The sequence below is a fragment of the Rhincodon typus genome, chromosome 22 (assembly GCF_021869965.1).
Source record: "Rhincodon typus isolate 14 chromosome 22, sRhiTyp1.1, whole genome shotgun sequence".
In the NCBI taxonomy this organism is placed as follows: domain Eukaryota; kingdom Metazoa; phylum Chordata; class Chondrichthyes; order Orectolobiformes; family Rhincodontidae; genus Rhincodon; species Rhincodon typus.
The window spans coordinates 1,170,242-1,189,529 of NC_063353.1; the positions used below are offsets into that span (position 1 = coordinate 1,170,242).

A 19,288-nucleotide genomic window follows, 5' to 3' on the forward strand; every position below is an offset into this window, starting at 1 on the left:
CCACCTAACCTGTAGATCTTTGGACTGTAGGAGAAAACCAGAGGACAGGGACGGAGCACACACAAACATGGGGAGAACGTCCGCACAAACAGTTGCCCAAGGCTGGAATTGAACCCGGATCCCTAGTGCTATGAGGTAGCAGTGCTAACCACTGAAACACCGTGCCGCCCCAAGCAAAGGTGATAGGAGGAATGGTAGACCCAGCCTCCTTCCAACCCAATCCTTTGTTGTACATCCTCACGGAGAGTGGGCACAAGCTCCTGAGCTGGCAAGAATTGGTAAGGCTCAATTATCAACCCACAAAAATTAGGGTTGAATCCCTGAATCTGGAACCATCCACAGCTAACCGAGGATAAACAGCCTCAACGATTCAGAAATGTCATTGGACAAGAGAAAGGCTGAGTTCAAGTATCGGTCAATTTAGGAAATTGCCTGTGAAGGACAATTATTCATCACTCTGCCATTCCCACCTCTTCTGGGCACAACAATTGCTTTGTTCTAGTGTCAAAACAATCTCGCAACATTAACTCTGTTTCTCTCTCCATGGAAGCTGCCAGACCTGCTGAGTTTCTCCAGCATTGTCTGTTTTTGTTTAAGATTTGCAGAATCTGCAGTACTTGACCTTTATTCATTTATTTCTTGTCTAGTTTCTGCTCCCTTTGGCCCTGAACCACCATGTTGTTATCATTGTCCCACAGTTTGAATGCAGTTTGAAGCACATTAAGGTGGATAAATCCCCTGGGCCTGATCAAGTCCATCATCAGATGTTGTGGGAGGCTAGGGAAGAAATTGCAGAGGCCCTTGCAGAGATTTTTGCTTCATCTTTAGCCACTGGTGAAGTTATGGAGACTGGAGGGTGGCTAATGTTGTTCCATTGTTTAAGAACGGTAGCAAAGACAAGCCTGGGAACTACAGGCCAGTGAGCCGGACATCAGTGGTAGGCAAGTTATTGGAGAGAACTGAGGGACAGGATCAACCAACATTTGGATAGTCAAGGTCTGATTAGGGCTAGCCAGCATAGATTTATGCGCCGGAAGTCATGTCTAACAAATCTTTTAGAGTTTTTCGAAGGGGTAACCAAGAGGATGGATGAGGGTAGGGCAGTGGATGTTGTCTATATGGACTTTAGTAAGGCCTTTGACAAGGTCCCGTATGGCAGGCTAGTCATGAAGGCCAGGTCGCATGGGATCTAGGGAGAGCTAACTAATTGGATTCAAAATTGGCTCGATGGTAGGAAGCAGAGGGTGAAGGTTGAAGGTTGTTTCTTGGATTGGAGGCCTGTGACTAGTGGTGTGCCACAGGGGTTGGTGCTGGGACCTTTGTTATTTACATAAATGGTCTGGATGTGAATGTACAAGGCATGATTAATAAGATTGTGGATGATACAAAGTTAGAAGTTATTGTTGATAGTGAGGAAGGTTATCAAAAATTACAGAGGGAGCTTGATTGGATGAGGGAGTGGGCTGAGGATTGGCAAATGCAATTCAATACAGATAAGTGTGAGATGTTGCACTTTGGAAAGTCAGACCAAGATAAGACTTATACAGTAAATGGTAAGGTCCTGAGGAATGTTGTGGAACAGAGGGACCCAGGAGTACAAGTACATAGTTCATGGAAAACAGTGTCACAGGTAGACAAGTTGGTGAAGAAGGCATTTAGCATGCTGGCCTTCATCAGTCGAGGCATTGAGTATAGGAGTTGGGACGTTATGTTATAGTTGTATAAGTCATTGGTGAGGCCGCACTTGGAGTATTGTGTACAGTTTTGGTCACCCTGTTATAGGAAAGACATAGTTAAACTAGAAAGTGTGCAAAGAAGATTTACGAGGATGTTGCCAAGACTAGAAGGCTTGAGTTAGAGGGAGAGGTTGGCCAGGATGGGACTTTATTCCTTGGAATGTAGGAGAATGAGGGGTGATCTTATTGAGGTGCATAAAATCATGAGGGGCATACATAGGATGAAAGCATATAGTCTTTTCCCAGGGATGGGGAATTGAAAACTAGATGGCATAGGCTTACTGTGAGAGGGGATAGATTTAAGAAGGACCTGAGGGGCAATTTCTTCATGCAGAAAGTCGTGTGTATACGGAATGGGCTGTCAGAGAAAGTGGTTGAGGAAGGTACAATAACAACATTTAAGAAGCATTTGGATAGGTACATGGATGGGAAGGGTTTACAGGGATATGGACTAAATGCGGGCAACTGGAACTAGCTGAGTAGGCACCAGGGTCAGCATGGACCAGTTTGGGCTGAAAAGCCTGTTTCCATGCTGTATTACTCTATGACTGTATGACCCTACTGCTGCCTTGCCTTGCTGTTTCATATAATTTGAACTGTAGAAGTTCATTTTGGTTCCATAATGAAGCATTACCCAACTTCCCCTCCATGTCCGAAAGATGTCTCCTTTTGCTTTTCCTTCCTGCTGAGTCCAGGTCCTGGTATCTGCAGTTGTCTGGAGGAGCCTGCTTTACAGTGGAGCCATGGGAGTTGTGGCCAGGCGACCTCAGGGTGTCTAAAGGGCTGAGACATGCTGAGTGTGTCCTGCTGCAAGGCAGGCTCTCCCTCCTCAGCTTGAACCCCCACTGGGCTGAGGATAGCAGGCAGAAACCCAGCCACTTCTGGAACATCCTGTAAACAGTCTTCTGGGAATCCAGTGTGTGTGGTTCCCCTTCCTGCTGGGAGCCTCCTGATCCCATCCCATCTTTTCTTATGGAAGGGCCAGCTGGAGTGAGGTCAAAGTCCCTTCTTCTCCTGTTGCACTGCTGTTGCTGCTGAGCACCAGTGATTAGAGCATTGCAATGCAGGTCTGTGCGTCTATGCAGCAGATGTTGAGGGTGCTGGCTCTGGCTCTTTATGGCAGCCACCAACCCGTCCATGGAGGCAGTCAGATAGTCGTAGGTCTGAGGAAGCATGGTACAAACAGCATTGTTGGAGACCTGCACCTTTGGGTCAGTTTGTCCAGTGCCTCCAACAAACTTTACTGCTGCTCCTGTGTCTGCTTGTGCATTTGGATCAAGTTAGCATTGGAGTTAGAGTCAGGGTTAGGGTTACATTAGGTTAAGGTTAGTGTTACGGTTAGGGTTAGCATTAGCATTAGGTTAGAGTCAGGATTAGGCTTAAGGTTAGGGTTAGGTTTAGGGTTAGGGTTAGGGCTAGCAGTAGCTTTAGGGTAGGGTTAGGTTTAGGGTTATATTTAGCATTTGGGTTAGGGTTAGGGTTAAATATTTGCACTCACTTTAATATTTATTTATTTAAAAATTTTTTTTTGTTGTTTAGAATCTAGTGATAAAACCGATAGTGTTTCAGGTTCAGAGAGTTTCAGATAGGTGTTTTAAAAACTCACCCAGGGAGTGTCAAAAACCCAGGTCATTGAATTCTGATTCAGCTCAATTTGTGTTTATTTTGGAAGAATATTAAAATGGGGTCTGTGTCAGAGGAAGGAAATGCCTGCCTCTTTTTATAATTCTCATCTCAAAGTCAGGCTTGCAAAACCCACATTTTCACAGGTGTCCTGACAGTTGTGGCAGGTTTCTTGAGTAAAATATTTTTCAGTGACAGATGTGAGAGAAATTCCAGGCTCCAAGTCCTCTTAAAAGTCAGTCAAACAAACAAGGGAGAATGCAGTCACCCTGCAAATCCAATGGAAAGAGGTGTGGGATCATGTGGAATTTCCCTCTGTATGGGAACACCACCTCCTGCAAACTCCACTCGGATTCATCCACCATCCTGACTTGGAAATATATCGCTGCTCCTTCATTGTCGCTGGGGCAAAATCCTGAATTCTACAATGGGTGTCCCAAGGATTGCAACGGTTCAAGAAGGCAGCTCACTAACACACCCCCTCCCCTCCCCACTTTCTCCAAGGCAACTTGGGACGGGCAATAAATGCTGACCCAGTCAGCAATGTTCACATCCTGCAAGTGAATAGAAAAAACATTGCCTGTAACACAAGAGTTTGTCCTGCATAGAATGGAGGATTCATCCGAAACTTCTGTCTGGATGCAATGACCATGGAGTAGGGTAGCAATGAGAAGGAATGTGTCTGTTGAACACAAAGGATTTGACTGGATGTTGTGTACATTGTCAGCTTTGTTGTCATGGTGAGTGTTGTGGAGATAGTGCCATGTCTTGGACAAATTCCCCGCTGCTTGTATTTATGGGGTCTTCACGGGATGAAAACATCGTGACATTTTAACAACATCACTCTCTGAAAACACAAGCAGGAACACAAATTGCACACAGCTGGAGGCTTGACATCCAACTGGATGTCACCTTTGAGCTGAATTCCTACCGGGCTGGTGTCCTCATATGTCCTGCAGTTAATCATTTCTTCTTCCTGACTCATGCCGTGTAATTTAAATAAAACCGAGACTCTCACCAGGATGAGGGGTGGGGCTGATCCTTCCTGAATTTATTTGAGAATCAAGTGGCTGCTTCCTTTTCTGAAATGCCATCTTTCAATACAGCCTCTTCTCCAGTTTGTGTCCTCACCTTCACATCGAACTAGAACACTGCGTTCTCTCAAATGACGAACTTAATGAGAAACATGTCGAAACATTGCAATTGTGGGTATGGCAGTGGACCAGGGCCGATTGCACATTTAAAATGGGCTACTGTTCTGCTATTTTAGTGAAGGTTAAAATGAAGCTTTAACCTTAAATGGCTCCAGTCCTCAGGAGTAAATCCACCCACAATGCTGTGTGGGAGGGAGTTCCAGGATTTTGATCTAAGAACAGGGCGATATATTTCCAAGTCAGGATGGTGAGTACCTTGGAGGGGAACTTGCACGAGGTGGTGTTCTCATGTACCTGCTTCCCTTGTCCTTCTAGATAGAAATGGTTGTGGGTTTGGAAGTTGCTATCTGAGGATCTTTGGTGAATTTCTGCAGTGCATCTTGTAGATAGTACACACTGCTGCTACTGAGTATCGGTGGTGGAAGGAGTGGATACTTGTGGATGTGGTGCCAATCAAGCAGGCTGCTTTGTCCTGGATGGTGTAGAGCTTCTAGAGTGTTATTGGGGCTGCACCCATTCAGGCAAGTGGGGAGTGTTCCATCACACGCCAAAACAGACGATTGGCATTTTGTGGACCACTGTGAAGTTTATTGTATCAATTATCAGGACATTGAGTGACAAGAATCAGTGAAGAATTAAATAAAGTCAAGAATTTGGGTGAAATGTAAATCGAACGTTGTTGGGCTGATTTTTTTTTTCTCCTCCCTGTCCTGATTTAAGGTCAGGGACACTTGGGGATCAATTCTACTGGGCATGCTGGCTTTGGACCCTGGGGTGGATGGATGGAGGCTTCTGTCTGGTGTGAGGTTGGGTAAGTGTCCTAATTCCAGCTCAGAGGCGTGCACAGCACTGCGGCCCCAGCATTCCCCACGGAGATCACTGGGAATGGGAGCCTCAGGCCCTGTACCAGCCAATTGCAATAGCAGCTGGGTGAGGTCTCCTTAGTGGAAGTGCTTCTCCCTGGAGCTATCACTGCCATTGCTCCAGCTGCTTATTTTGCCCTCAGCCCCTGATACGGGGATCAGTAGGTCTGATGGAAGGGCATGTACTGGGCTGACTTGAAGAGGAGGGGTGTGCCTGAGTCAGGCTTTGGGGGTGCTGTCCTGTTCCTTCCTGCCCCAATGTCTGCAGAGAGTGGAAGGTCTCCCATCCCCCTCCCCATCTCCTTTGGTGTTGGCAGCCATCTGCCTACAACGCCGCCCCGTGATGGGTGTGCCCATTGAGCCCTGGTAGGGAGCATCACAATGAACCGTGATGTACCACACTTTGCCAGAATGTTCTTTAGGGAAGCCCCACCCTCAGCAAGCCACAGGCTTCCCCATAGCAGATTTGAAGGCAATATTGCCAAGGATCCAGAATGATCCAATCACGAGTTACTCCTTTTCCCTTACCCTGACAGTGGGCAATCTGCCCTCTCTATGGATTTAGAGCAAACCGGCAGCAATGAAGTGGGAGAACAGCTGAGCAATAGCTGCCCCCTCACACACCATGCCCACCCCCACCCCCCCACCCCCACCCACCCCCCGCTTCACCTTGTTTCAGCCCGGGTCAGGGACCAGTATAGTTTCAGCATCCAGCTACCCACTCTCTGACCTCACACTATAAAAGGCTTCTCAGGCAAGATACAACCAAGCTCCAATGGATGAGGCAAAAGACAAAAGAATCACATTGGACAATGGACTGCTGCATTTGCCCTTGCCCTCCCTCCCCCCACCTCCTCAGAGAATGTACAGGCATCACAGACTACAGTCTGAGGGGTCAGTTTTGAGTATTGTTTGCATTGCCAATGAATGAGGAAATAGTATTTCACCAAAGATCCTTAGTGAATTGTAAAAAATGTAAACCTGCTGATTCAGGGACCCCAGGTGCAAACCACTCTCCACATCCGGGGCACAGGAAAACTCTTGTTACGTCTCCTCAGCTGGAAACTCCTACCCATCCAAAGCACCGGAATCAGCCAATGGACACGAGGAAGAGCACAGCTTTTGGGTGAATGAAACAAACAGTGGGACTAAAATGAAATACTTCAGACAAGATTAATGATGATTTCAGACACAAACGATACTGTCACTTTCAGGAACAAAAACAGAAATTGCTGGAAAAGCTCAGCAGGTCTGGCAGCATCTGTGAAGAAAAAGCAGAGTTAATGTTTCAGGTCCAGTGACCCTTCCTCAGAAGCTTTTAATTCCTGATAGTTACTGAAGTCTAAGTTCACCAAGTGCCATGATAGGATTCGAACTCCTGTTCCCCAGAGCATTATCCAGGGGAATCTGGATAACTAGACAAGTGACAACTACACCACTGCCTGCCAATGTAGGTTGACTTTTACAATGTTCTCACTTCCAACATAATTGCACTGATTTCTTCCACAATTGGTCAGAAATTAATCTGTTACTTCAGAAACTCAGTGAGTGTTCTGGGAACCCAGGTTCAAATCCTGCCACGGCAGGTGGTGGAATTTGAATTCAATAAAGAATCTGGAATTAAGAGTCTAATGATGACCACAAATCCATTATCGATTGTTGTAAAAACCCATCTGGTTCACTCATGTCCTTTAGGGAAGGAAACTGCCATCCTTACGTGGGCTGTCTTACACATGACTCCAGACCCACAGCAATGTGGTTGGCTCTTAACTGCCCTCTGGACAATGAGGGATGGGCAATAAATGCTGCCTGGTCAGCAACATCCTCATCCTGTGAGTTAAAAAAAATTCTGTGTCCTTAAAATGATCTGCCTACCTTTTGGCTCATCAAACTCCAGTGGCGTGGTTTAATCCCTGGGGTGCAGAGGGCATTGATGAGAGGCATATTGATTTTGAACTTTTCCAGCTTTGTTTTGATGGTTGTGGCAACTTTGAAAGGCCCATGTAAATCTGGGTGACTGAAGACCTTGGTTAACTTGTAGCTAACCCTCCATAAATTTTGCACCTGATGGAAACAGTTCAGAGCAGGAAAGATCTTTTAAACCACTAAGTACAAGATGAACAGATTAACTCTCATGCTTTTTAATGTTTCTAGGAAGCTAAAAATAACTGGAATTGAGTTCACTGCAAGATATAACATTATTTTAACACATTTTAATCACACAGACTTTCAATCTTAAACCATCAAATTTTAAAGCAGGCAATATTTTTTACATTAAAGTCCAGCAATCATTCTAATATACTCTTTTCAAAAAAAATCTCATGTTTATATTTTAAATATCCATGAAATATTGCAATGTGATAGAACTAAGGTTTAAGGAGAATTTTGTCTTCTGTGTTTAAAAGAGTATGTATTTCTAACCTCATGTTCCACATCCTCAGCATTGACTTGTAACAAGGGACCATACATCCACTTGTCAGAGAGCAGATTAAACTGCACAGCAGTTTTCCACAACTTCTCGAAGGGTTCCTTAGCACTGATAATATTCTGGATTTGATGGTAGGGGCTAATGTGTCCTGTCTCCAGCAGAACCTCTTCGTTGTTGATCTGGGCTTTCTGAATGAAGATAAGAGCAAATTGTCACCGCCTGACACAAGGGTAAGTCAATCCAGAATGGTCTCTGTAATAAAAAAAACTACACCCTGGAGACACTGATACCAGTCAGGCAAATGTAGATTACCAACCGGGTATTCAATCGAAACAAGATATAACCAGCTCTTCCAGCAACTTCTGTTTTTGTTCCTGATTTACAGCATCTGAAGTGCATTTGGTTTTTAATATAACCAACTGTATTTGCCAAATATAAATTAAGGTTTATAATCATATCAACACACAAATTAGGAGCAGGAGTAGGCCTCTCAGTCCCTTGAACCTCCTTCTGCCGTTTAATAAGATCACGGCTGATCAAATTGTCTCAACTTCACATTCACCTGATACCTTCAACTCCCTTATCAATCAGCAATTGATTTGTGGCACAGTGGTAGTGTCCCTACCCCTGGACAGGGAGGACCAGGTTCAAGTCCTACCTGCACCAGAGATGTACAGTAACATCTCTGAACAGGTTGATTAGAAAGATAGGTTAAAGGAGGAAAAAAAAAAATCAACACTCAATCTGCAGCTCTTGTGGTAGTGTCTGACCTCTGAGCCAGGCAGCCCAGGTTCAAGTTCCACCTGCTTCAGAAATGTTTCTGATCAGGTTGTTTTTAAAACAACAAAAGTCAAGAATTTATCTGGAGCTCATGTGGTAGCTTTGAACCAGAAGGCCCCTGTCTTCAAGTCTCACTTGCTCCACAATGAGGCAGGCTGATCTAAAACAAACACAAAATATGCAATGTCCATGTCCCCACCACTCTTTAGGAAAAGGATTCTGCAGACTCAAGACCCGCTGGGAGAACAATAAACTTCTCCTTGTCTCCATCTTAAATGGGAAACACCTTGCTTTACACTATATCCCCTAGTTCCGGTCTCTCCCCATCATCTCAGCATTCATCCTGTCAGGACCCCTCACAATCTTAAGTGCTTCAAGAAGATCATCACTTATTTTTCTCAACATCAGTGGACACAGGCTCAAACTGTCCAACCTTTCGTCACAAGGTAACTCGTTCATTTCAGGAATCAGTCAAGTGGCCATCTCTAGACTAAAACAATACATGGTATTCCAAATGTGACCTCACCAATACCCTCTACTGCTGCAATAAAATATCTCTATCTTTATATTCCATTCCCTTTTCCTCATCTATGTTTGCTAAAATGTTACCCCTGATGGAATGAGCATTTATTTTTTATTGTAAGCTTTAGTTTGGCTTCTTGACAAATGCCTTCTGGAAATCCAAGTAAAGCACATTCACAAGTTCCCCTTAGTTCATGCTGTTTGTTGCTTCCTCAAAGAACTCTAGTTTGTTCAGAGCAGCCATGCATCTTAGAGACAACATTATCACTGAATCTTTCTCAAAAGTCCCCACAACCAACAGTTCAGAATGGAGGTGGGCAATCAAACAACTCACTGGAGGAGAAGGCTCCATAAATATCCCCATCCCCAATGACGGATGAACCCAGCACATCAGTGCAAAAGGTAAGGTTGGATCATTTGCAGCAATCTTCAGCCAGAAGTGCCGGGTGGATGATCCATCTTGGCCTCCTCCAGTGGTCCCCAGTATTACAGATATCAGTCTTCAACCAATTCAATTCACTCCACATGATATCAAGAAACAGTTGGAGTCACTGGATTCTGTAACATAATGGGCCCTGACAACATTCTGGCAATAGTACTGAAGACTTGTGCTCCAGAACTTGCCGCACCCCTAGCCAAGCTGTTCCAGTACAGTTACAACATTGGCATCTACCTGACAATGTGGAAAATTTCTCAGATATGTCCTGTACATAAAAAGAGGGAAAATCCAACCCAGCCAATTCCGACTCCATCAGTACTCTCAATTATCAGAAAAGTGATGGAATGTGTCATTAACAGTGCTATCAAGCAGCACCTGCTCAGAAATAACCTGCTCAGTGATGTCCAGATTGGGTTCCTCCAGGGCCACTCAGCTCCTGATCTCATTACAGCCTTGATTCAAACATGGACAAAACAGCGGAATTCCAGAGGTGAGGTGAAAGTGATAGCCATTGACATCAAGGCTGCAGTCAGCTGAGTGTGACATCAAGGAGAGCTGTGGCAAAATTGGAATCAGTGGGTATCGGGGCAAACTCTTCACTGGTTAGAGTCATACCTGGCAAACACGATGATGGTTGTGGTTGTTAGAAGTCAGTCATCCCAGCTCCAGGACATCTCTGCAGGAGCTCCTCAGGGTAGTGTCCTTGGCACAACCATCTTCAGCTGCTTCATCAATGACCTTCCCTCCATCATAAGGTCAGAAGTGGGCATGTTCGCCAATGATTGTACAATGTTCAGCACCATTTGTGACTCCTCAGATACTGAAGCATCCATGCTCAAATGTAGCAAGATCTGGACAATATCCAGGCTTAGGCTGACAATTGGCAACTAAAACGCGTGCTACACAAATGCCAGATAACGACCATCTCCAACAACAGAGAATCTAACTAGCACTCCTTGACATTCAATGTCATTACCATCACTGAATCCATCACTTTCAACTTCCTGGGTGTCACCATTGACCAGAAACTGAACAGGATTTGGCATATGAATACTTCTCTTTTAACTCTTTTCACTTTCTTCAGATCAAAGGTGTGGCTATGGGTCAACACAGTGTGGAGCTGGAGGAACACAGCAGGTCAGGCAGCATCAGAGGAGCAGGAAAGTCGACTTTTTGGGTTTACACCCTTCGTCAGTACTCTTCCGTGATGTTCAGGAGTAGAACGCTCCATCTTGGGAGCAGATGCGGCAGAGGTGGAGGAATTTAGAGTAGGGGATCACATTCTTGCATGAAGGTGGGTGAGGGAAGGTGTAGCCCAGGTAGCTGTGGGAGTCAGTGGGTTTGAAATGATGTCAGTGCTGAGACAGTTACCGGAGATGGAGACTGAGAGGTCCAGGAAGGAGAGGGAGGTATTGGAGATGGTCTGGATAAATTTGATGTTGGGGTGAAAGGTGGTAGTAAAGTTGATGAACTGTTCAAGCTTCTCATGGGAGCACAAGGCAGCGCCGATACAGTCATCAAAGGAGCAGAGGAAGACCTGATGAAGGGTATAAATCCAAAAAGTCAACTCTCCTGCTCCTCTGATGCCACCTGACCTGCTGTGTTCTTCCAGCTCCATATGGTATTGACTCTGACTCCAGCATCTGCAGTTCTTGCTATCTCCGTATTGCTATGGGTACCTGCATTGGCCCCACTTATGCCTGTCTCTTTGTATGGTACATGGAACATTCCTTGTCCTCCAGCAATAGGGTCCGCCTCATCCTCACTTACCACCCCACCAGCATCCACATCCAAACGATCATTAGCCATCATTTCCGCCATATTCAGCAGGATTATCGAGTTCAAGATAACAAGGTGTAGAGCTGGATGAACACAGCAGGCCAAGCAGCATCAGAGGAGCAGGAAAGCTGACATTTCGGACCTAGACCCTTCTTCAGAAAATATCGAGTTCAACACTTCTAGGTCCTCAGCACCCTCTCCCTTGTCGTTACTCCAACTCCCAACACACCAAACCATGTCATCACATGGGCCTTCACCACAACAACCCATTGTCAGCTACCAATAGTCCCCATTAGCAACTATTGATACCCACCGGCCTGACCTTTACTCATTCCTTTGTCTGACCAATTGTTTTTCTCTCTCTCTGGGCTCCATCTCCAACTATCATTTACTCCATGCCCCTCCTCCCACCCCTTCTCTAGCATATTTGCCAACCTTTTCTTAGCTACAGTCAGTTCTGAAGAAGGATCACTGGTCCTGAAACATTAACTCTGCTTTCTCTCCATAGATGTTTCCAGACCTGTTGAGTTTTCCCAGCAATTTCTGTTCTTGTTCCAATTTGCTCACAATACTTCTCCGTAAATTATTACCTTTAAGGTTCTACTTTCTAATGTAGCTCTTAGCTGCTCATATTGCATCAGCAGAACCTCTTTCCGAGCCTTACTTATGTTTGTGCCACCTATATGGATCATGACCACCAGAGACAACCCTGCTCCACCAAGGGTAGAGGGAGGCAACACATCCATGTGGGCACTTGCCCTCGGCAGCACAGAGTCATTAAGCGATAGAGCTGTACAGCATGGAAACAGACCTTTCAGTCCAACTCGTCCATGCTGACCAGATATCCTAAATAAATCTAGTCCCATTTGCCAGCATTTGGCCCAAATCCCTCCTAAACCCTTCCTAATCATATACCCATCCAGATGCCTTTTAAATGTTGCAATTGTATCAGTCTCCACGACTTCCTCTGGCAGCTCATTCCATACACAGCCCACGCTCAGTGTGAAAATGTTGCCCCCTGGTTGCCTTTTAAATCTTTCCTCTCTCACCTTAAACCTATGCCCTCTAGTTGTGGACTCCCCCACCCTGGGAAAAAGACCTTGGCTATTCACCCTATTCAGGCCCCTCATGATTTTATAAACCTCTAAGATCACCCCTCAGCCTCTGATGCTCCAGGGAAAATAGTCTCGGCCTATTCAACCTCTCCCTATAGCTCAAACCCTCCAACCCCTGCAACATCCTTATAAATCTTTTCTGCGCCCTTTCAAATTTCGCAATATTCTTCCAAAGCAGGTAAAAGTGTTAACCCTCCCTGAATATACAGTCTCCTAACACCACTACTATTTTCCTATTCACCTCTCAAACTTCTTGCGTCATAGCAAGTTTGGCTCATACAACCTGAATGTGAATGAAAGTTTTCATCCACCCAGCCTGCAAGAACCAGGAACATTTTGGACAACTGCATTGGGTGAGACTCCTCACCTTTGAGCTGCGAGTCTCTGTACATGTCTCACTAACAGTGACACCTACCCATCCCTGACCACTGACCAATTCAGAAGACCCTATCCTCAGAGTTGTGATGGTTACCTGACACAAAATGTCCAAATTTCTCTAGAATTCTCTGATATGTCGTAGAGTGTCTGTGGCTTAGTTTCCAGCTCATCAACTCTGGGCTAAAGCTCAAGTTGCAGCCACTGACTGCAGATGGGTTTATTCTGGTCACCCAATAGCTCCGATACACTGCAGTCACAACACATCATCTTCTCTGCCATCTACACCATGTCTTAATTAAGTAATCAATTATTGTCTTAACTAATTATTGTATTTAATTAAAGTATATTCATCCTGCCCTTATCGTATTAATTTGGTAATCTCTCTCTCTCACTTTCTCTCTCTCTCTCAGTTTAAAGGCTCCAGATTCTCTTTCTCTCTGTCACATTTTTCTTTCCCTCTCTTTCATACCTTTTTAAGACTGGTTTGGTGGCTCAGTGGTTAGCACTGCTGCCTTACAGCGCCAGGGACCCAGGTTCAATTCTACCCGTGGGTGACTGTCTGTGTGGAGTTTGCACATTTTCCCTGTGTCTGCATGGGTTTTCTCCCACAGTCCAAAGATATGCAGGGTAGGTGGATTGGCCATGCTACATTGCCTGTAGTGTCCAGAGATGTTTAGGTTAGGTGGGTTAGACATGGGGAAATGCAGGCATAAGGGGAATGAGGGGCAGGCATAAGGGGAATGAGTTGGGGTGGAATGCTCTTCGGAGGGTGCGGTGTGGACTTGTTGGGCCAAATGGCCTGTTTCCACACTGTAGGGATTCTACCTATTCTATGAAGACTCTGTTTCAAGGAGCTCCAGTATATTTAATCACAGAAACATTTTTGAACTCCATCCTGTTACTTGCTTGTTCTGCTAATTCTAACATCAAACAGCAAAGAACCTTGGCTATGTGCCTTTCTGTCATTAGCAAATGCAATGTACAGCGATTTTTCATTCAATATAATTACAGGGAAATGATCAGAGAATGTCTTCTGACTTAATTAATAACTCGTAATAAACAGAACACAGAATATTTAAGGATAGAGTTGACATAAGCAACAAGATCTCACCATAATCTCAGTTTCTTCCTCTTTCCTCAGTATTTATTCAGCTTTGTGGAAAGTTGCAGAGTTTCCTAAAGCAGAACCTGACAAGGAGCTAAGCTCAAGCTGCTGGCTTACCTCTTCTGTGAATTGTTCTAGTCGCCTATTGATGTCTTCCAGCTCTGTCACATACTGCTGTGCCTCAGACATGTGATCCTTCTTTTGAAATTTCTTCACCCAGGCTGCCGTTTCCGCTATGCGCTTTGTGAAATCGTTCTGCCAGTCAACCAGTTTGGAAACTGCCATATCATGTTCTCTCTGCAAACGCATTTCACTAAAGGCGAAGGGAAGAGAAAAAGCAAAATTAACTGCTTCTCAGCGTGGAAATGATGCGGACTCTCAGTAATGTTTGTGAATAAAGTAGACTTCAATCATTTCACCTCAGCTGTCAGACAAAAAAACAACTGGCATTTATATATCACCTTCAGGGTAGTGACATTTCCCAATGGGCATCACCGAACAGAGTACCAAACAAGATTTGACACACAGCTGCATGAGGAGATGTTAAGATGGGTGAACAAAATCTTGGTCAGAGAGATAAGTTATGGAGCAACACTAAGGAGGAAAGAAAGCGAGAGAGCTGGTGAGATTTAAACCATAAGAAACAGGCATAGGTCATGTGGCCCCTCGGCCCTGCATCACCATTCAATAGGATCATGGCTGATCCTCGCTTCCACTTTCCTGCATTCTCCCTGTAACCCTCGATTCTCCTGTTGATTAAGAATCTATCTCAGCCCTAAATATACACGAGGACTCTACATCTACATTTCAGGAGTGAATTCCAGAGTTTTTTACAGCCCAGGGACCTGAAGGCACTGCCAGTCACTCGAGAAAAGACTGTTAACTGAAAAAATGTTAAAGTTAACATGGATCCAACCACACACATTACTTCAAAGAGAAAATGTCAGTGTATCAGTATGTTCTACCAATAAAAGATTAAAATTATTAAAATATAGAGTTGATCATCATCTTGTAAAGAATAATCCTCACAAGCTGCTTGTATAAGACTTTAAGAGTTAAAGTTAGAATTGCTGATCGTCTGACATTTGAGAAAAATGTGCAGAATCTAGTGTAAATGGTCTCCTCAGCTTCCGTGTGGAGAATAAAAACAGAAGTTGCTGGAAAAGCTCAGCAGGTCTGGCAGCATCTGTGAAGAAAAAAAATCAGAGTTAACGTTTTGGGTCCGGCGACCCTTCCTCAGAACTGTTCTGAGGAAGGGTCACCGGACCCGAAATGTTAACTCTGATTTTTTCTTCACGGATGTTGCGAAACCTGCTGAGCTTTTCCAGCAACTTGTTTTTGTTCCCGATTAACAGCATCCGCAGTTCTTTCGGTTTTTATTTTAAAGAGTCCTTGTTCTCTGGGAAACAGTGAAGTTTTTAAACATACCTGCTTCTAATGAGTGGGCTGATCCTCTCTGGCCATGAGAAGGTGTTGCCATTCAGGGTAATGTCTTTCTTGGAAAGTGAGGCGTAGTCCATAAGGAACAGGAGATTCTCAGCTGCTACAGCCAGCTTGTCCTGTATAAGATCACACCAGACTCATGATGTTGTTCCCAATTCAGAGTCCATGAGCCTTTCCCCACCTCTAAGCATTCAAATACTAGTGACATCACACCATAAAGATGCAACAAAGTTGAAAAGATTGCAAACCCATTAATATCCAGAGAGCCATTGAGCACACCTATAACCTGGCAGGTTTTTCCATTGATTCCAGCTATTTGTGTGCTTTGGCATCACAATGCAGACTGAATGGATAGCTTCTAACAATATATAAAAGCTTTGTGCTTTTGCACATCCTACATTACAGAGAGAAATTAACAAGGGCTGCACAGAATCAAAAGGATTGTATGCACATCAAGGGCAGAGCCTACAGACATTCTGCAAATCCATGTAGATGACTAATATCAACCCATCAGCAGCCTAACTTCATTCCTTCAATCCCGCTCAGCTCATGGCAGGAATTAAAAGGCATCAGTGTGCTCCATGTTTAATTTCAAAGGAGATATTAACATGGCAGTTTGTCATGTGTGTCACGCCCCCTCCTCCCACAAACCCAATCCATAGTAGATTTCACACAGTCCCTGCTGGACCGTGTCACACTGCTGCCCTTACAGGTATTCTTATTAGTGAAACATCACAGTGATGTTCGATCAACCAGCTACAGACCCTGCACAAAATTAAACATCAGGGAATGAAGACATAGCAATTGTGACAAATTTGAAAATCCACTTTGCAACATCACAGAATTTATGAAAAGAATCTTATTCTGCATCTTTCACCATAGGCAAAAGCTTTTACTCTGTGTTAAAATCCAGACACATTCAGGCAGTTTGCACTTGTAATGCCTGTCTTCATTAACATTTCACACGTGTCAAGAAGGATAGTGAAGATACCTTGAGCTGAAGCATTTCATGGCCCCTCAGCGTATCCGTGTAGTTCTGCACCTGGACCAGTTTATGGGTGGAGTCTGTTTTGTTTGTTATTTTCCTCACGATGCTGTCGTACTGCTGGCAGATCCTGCGATTAAACTTCTCAGACACGCTGATAACTTTGTTAATTATGATATGAGCTAGTTGTTGTGTATGATCGATCAGCCACTGTGAAACGGAAACCATTAAACACCTTCAGTCTCCATGTGAGGAGAGTCACATGATTTGTCACAATCTCAAACTGAATCTTCCACACCACTCCCAATTTGAAAACTGTCAGACTAGCTCTCTGTCTCCATCCCTGAGGTTGGGAACTGCTGAAGCCAAAGCGTCCCTCGCTATCCCACAGGAAGGGGTGGATATCAGTGAACAGGACTTAACGTCTGGAGACTGGTGAGATTGATTTAGATCCAAAAAGACCAAGTATATTATCAATAAAATTACTCAGAACTAAACCCAGACTGCAGTGCAGTCTGCAATCCATTTCTGACCTTCCTTCTGAAGATAATATATTCAGGTTTTGTGACATTCAATTACGACCACGAAGATTATTAACAATTCAGACATTCAAGGTGCCCCTTTGAATTGAGGTGTGAGACCTCCATCACTTTGAGGATATTTTAATAAGATTTTTAATTGGCTCTGCAGATCCAGTTAGTTCGTTTGGGAGCTAGTGTACCATCCTTCTGGAGGACATTTCATTTACTCAACACTGAACCTCAGATATCATTAAAGTACAAAATTATACAAATGTTCCAAAAGGTATGAGCTCTTTTAATATATCAAAATTATGCATATTGACAGGCACATTAATATTTGATGCAGGAAGGTTGCATCTCTAATACTCCACTGCTTACACAAAATGATGATATATCTGGCTGTGTTTTTGGCTTTTGGAACTGAAATTTACTGCAGGAAGCACAGTCTCTGTTTCTCTAATGAGACTCCACTGTAATTTATCATCTTTAACCTACATACAGGATTACATGCGACTTGTTGTTCACTTGTTTGACTGTTATACATTCCTCTCCACTGCAATGACAGCAATAAATTATCGGCATCAATGGATTTGCCTGAAAGGTGTGAAAGAATACAAGTGGGAGGAATTAAATTGGATGTTTGTATGACTGAACCAGGTATTTCAACACTGGGGCTGAGCTCATTCGTTGTTACATTTCCAATACTGTGTAAATGTTTAATGAAGAAAGAGTTGAATTTATACAGCGCCTTTCATAACCTCTCCCAGACATCTCAACGTGTTTCACAGACAATGATGTATTTACTGTCCGACTGTGAGACGCATGCAGGGAAACATATCACCTGGCCTATGTGCAGCAGACTCTCACAATCGCCTAAAAATCTCTCTCGGTGATGCCGGTTGGGAGCAAAGATCAGTCAGAGCTACTCTCCTCTTCTCCCGACAGACCAATACAATCACTTCCATTCACAGCCTCAGTGTAAACCATTAAACCAAATCTAAAGTACACTGTGGAAATTGCTGGAGGCTTCTAATGACCTGCTTCACATTGGATTTGGCTGATGATGGAGTACAGTACGTCTACTCGGATGAGGTATAATAGCTTTCAGAAGGATCCAAATAGGTGTTTGGGGGCAGAGAGGGAAGTTCAGGTCAGGGAATTTGAGGGGAGTTTTAAATAAAACTCTCAGTGGCCTCCTCTGGAGGAGAAAGAGGAGGTTTCTTTGAGAATTGTGTCAATACCGCCACCTCCTCCTCAGATGGTAGTCAGGCCCTGAGCCTTTGGTGATGATATGGTTTCTATAAACCCATGGGCTGTGCCAGATGTTCAGGAAAATCTGGGCCTGAGTGTCTATCTGTTTGGGTGCTTGTGTTATATAGATAATGTGTTAGAATAGTAACACTTTACCGGAAACCCTGGTACATTATAAACCTCAACTTACCCAAAAATCTGTTGCCCAAATCCTCCCTCACACCGAGTTCTGTTCACCCAGCAGGCCTGTGTTGCTGACTGAACACTGGCTTTCTGATCCCCAAGGCCTCGACGTTACTTTCAAATCCCTGTATGACCTCCACCATCTGTGTAGCCTCCTGCAGCCCTAAATCCCATTAGATCCTACCACTTCCAGCTTTGACCTCTTGTTCATCACCGATTATAACTGCTCCACCAATGGTGGCTATGCCTCATTACTTTGCCTCGAAGCTCTTCTTAAATCTCTCTGCCTCACCACATTTCTCAGGTAAGATACTCTGTAAAGTTTACCACTCATTGAATCACTTATTGTCACGTGCATTCAATGTAAAAATACAGTGAAAAGTGTGTACATTGCTGTACATAAACAGCACCATTCACATTAAATTAGAATAATATAAGGGGAAAAAAAGAGATAAATTAAGAGAGTCCAACTTTCCTTTCCACTGCCGCAGTCCCGCTCCAAGCTTTCCAGCCCTCACCATGTCTCCACCACAGTCCCGCTCTGGGCTGCCTCACCGGCCCCATCTCACCCCCACTACCTCACTGGCCCCATCTCACCCCCACTACCTCACCGGCCCCATCTCACCCCCACTACCTCACCGGCCCCATCTCATCCGAACTACCTCACCGGCCCCATCTCACCCCCACTACCTCACCGGCCCCCTCTCACCTGAACTGCCTCACCGGCCCCATCTCACCCCCACTACCTCACCGGCCCCATCTCACCCCCACTACCTCACCGGCCCCATCTCATCCGAACTACCTCACCGGCCCCATCTCACCCCCACTACCTCACCGGCCCCATCTCACCCCCACCACCTCACCGGCCCCATCTCATCCGAACTACCTCACCGGCCCCATCTCACCCCAACTACCTCACCGGCCCCATCTCATCCAAACTACCTCACCGGCCCCATCTCACCCCCACTACCTCACCGGCCCCA

General features: G+C 44.7%; 1 protein-coding gene across 2 annotated transcripts in view; it reads right to left on the reverse strand.

The window, feature by feature from the left end:
• LOC109934535 (dynein axonemal heavy chain 3-like) overlaps nt 1-19,288 on the reverse strand; it is a 429,003-nt gene that overhangs the window by 238,782 nt on the left and 170,933 nt on the right. For both annotated transcript variants that reach the window (XR_007264478.1, XM_048610380.1), the window contains exons 16-20: nt 16,357-16,560; nt 15,351-15,481; nt 14,040-14,235; nt 7,798-7,992; nt 7,252-7,440 (exon numbers count right to left, since the gene is read on the reverse strand). Coding sequence is in view for 1 of the 2 variants with exons in the window: in XM_048610380.1 (XP_048466337.1) it covers nt 7,252-7,440; nt 7,798-7,992; nt 14,040-14,235; nt 15,351-15,481; nt 16,357-16,560 (915 nt within the window). In the remaining variant the exon portion in view is untranslated. The remainder of the gene's footprint in view (nt 1-7,251; nt 7,441-7,797; nt 7,993-14,039; nt 14,236-15,350; nt 15,482-16,356; nt 16,561-19,288) is intronic.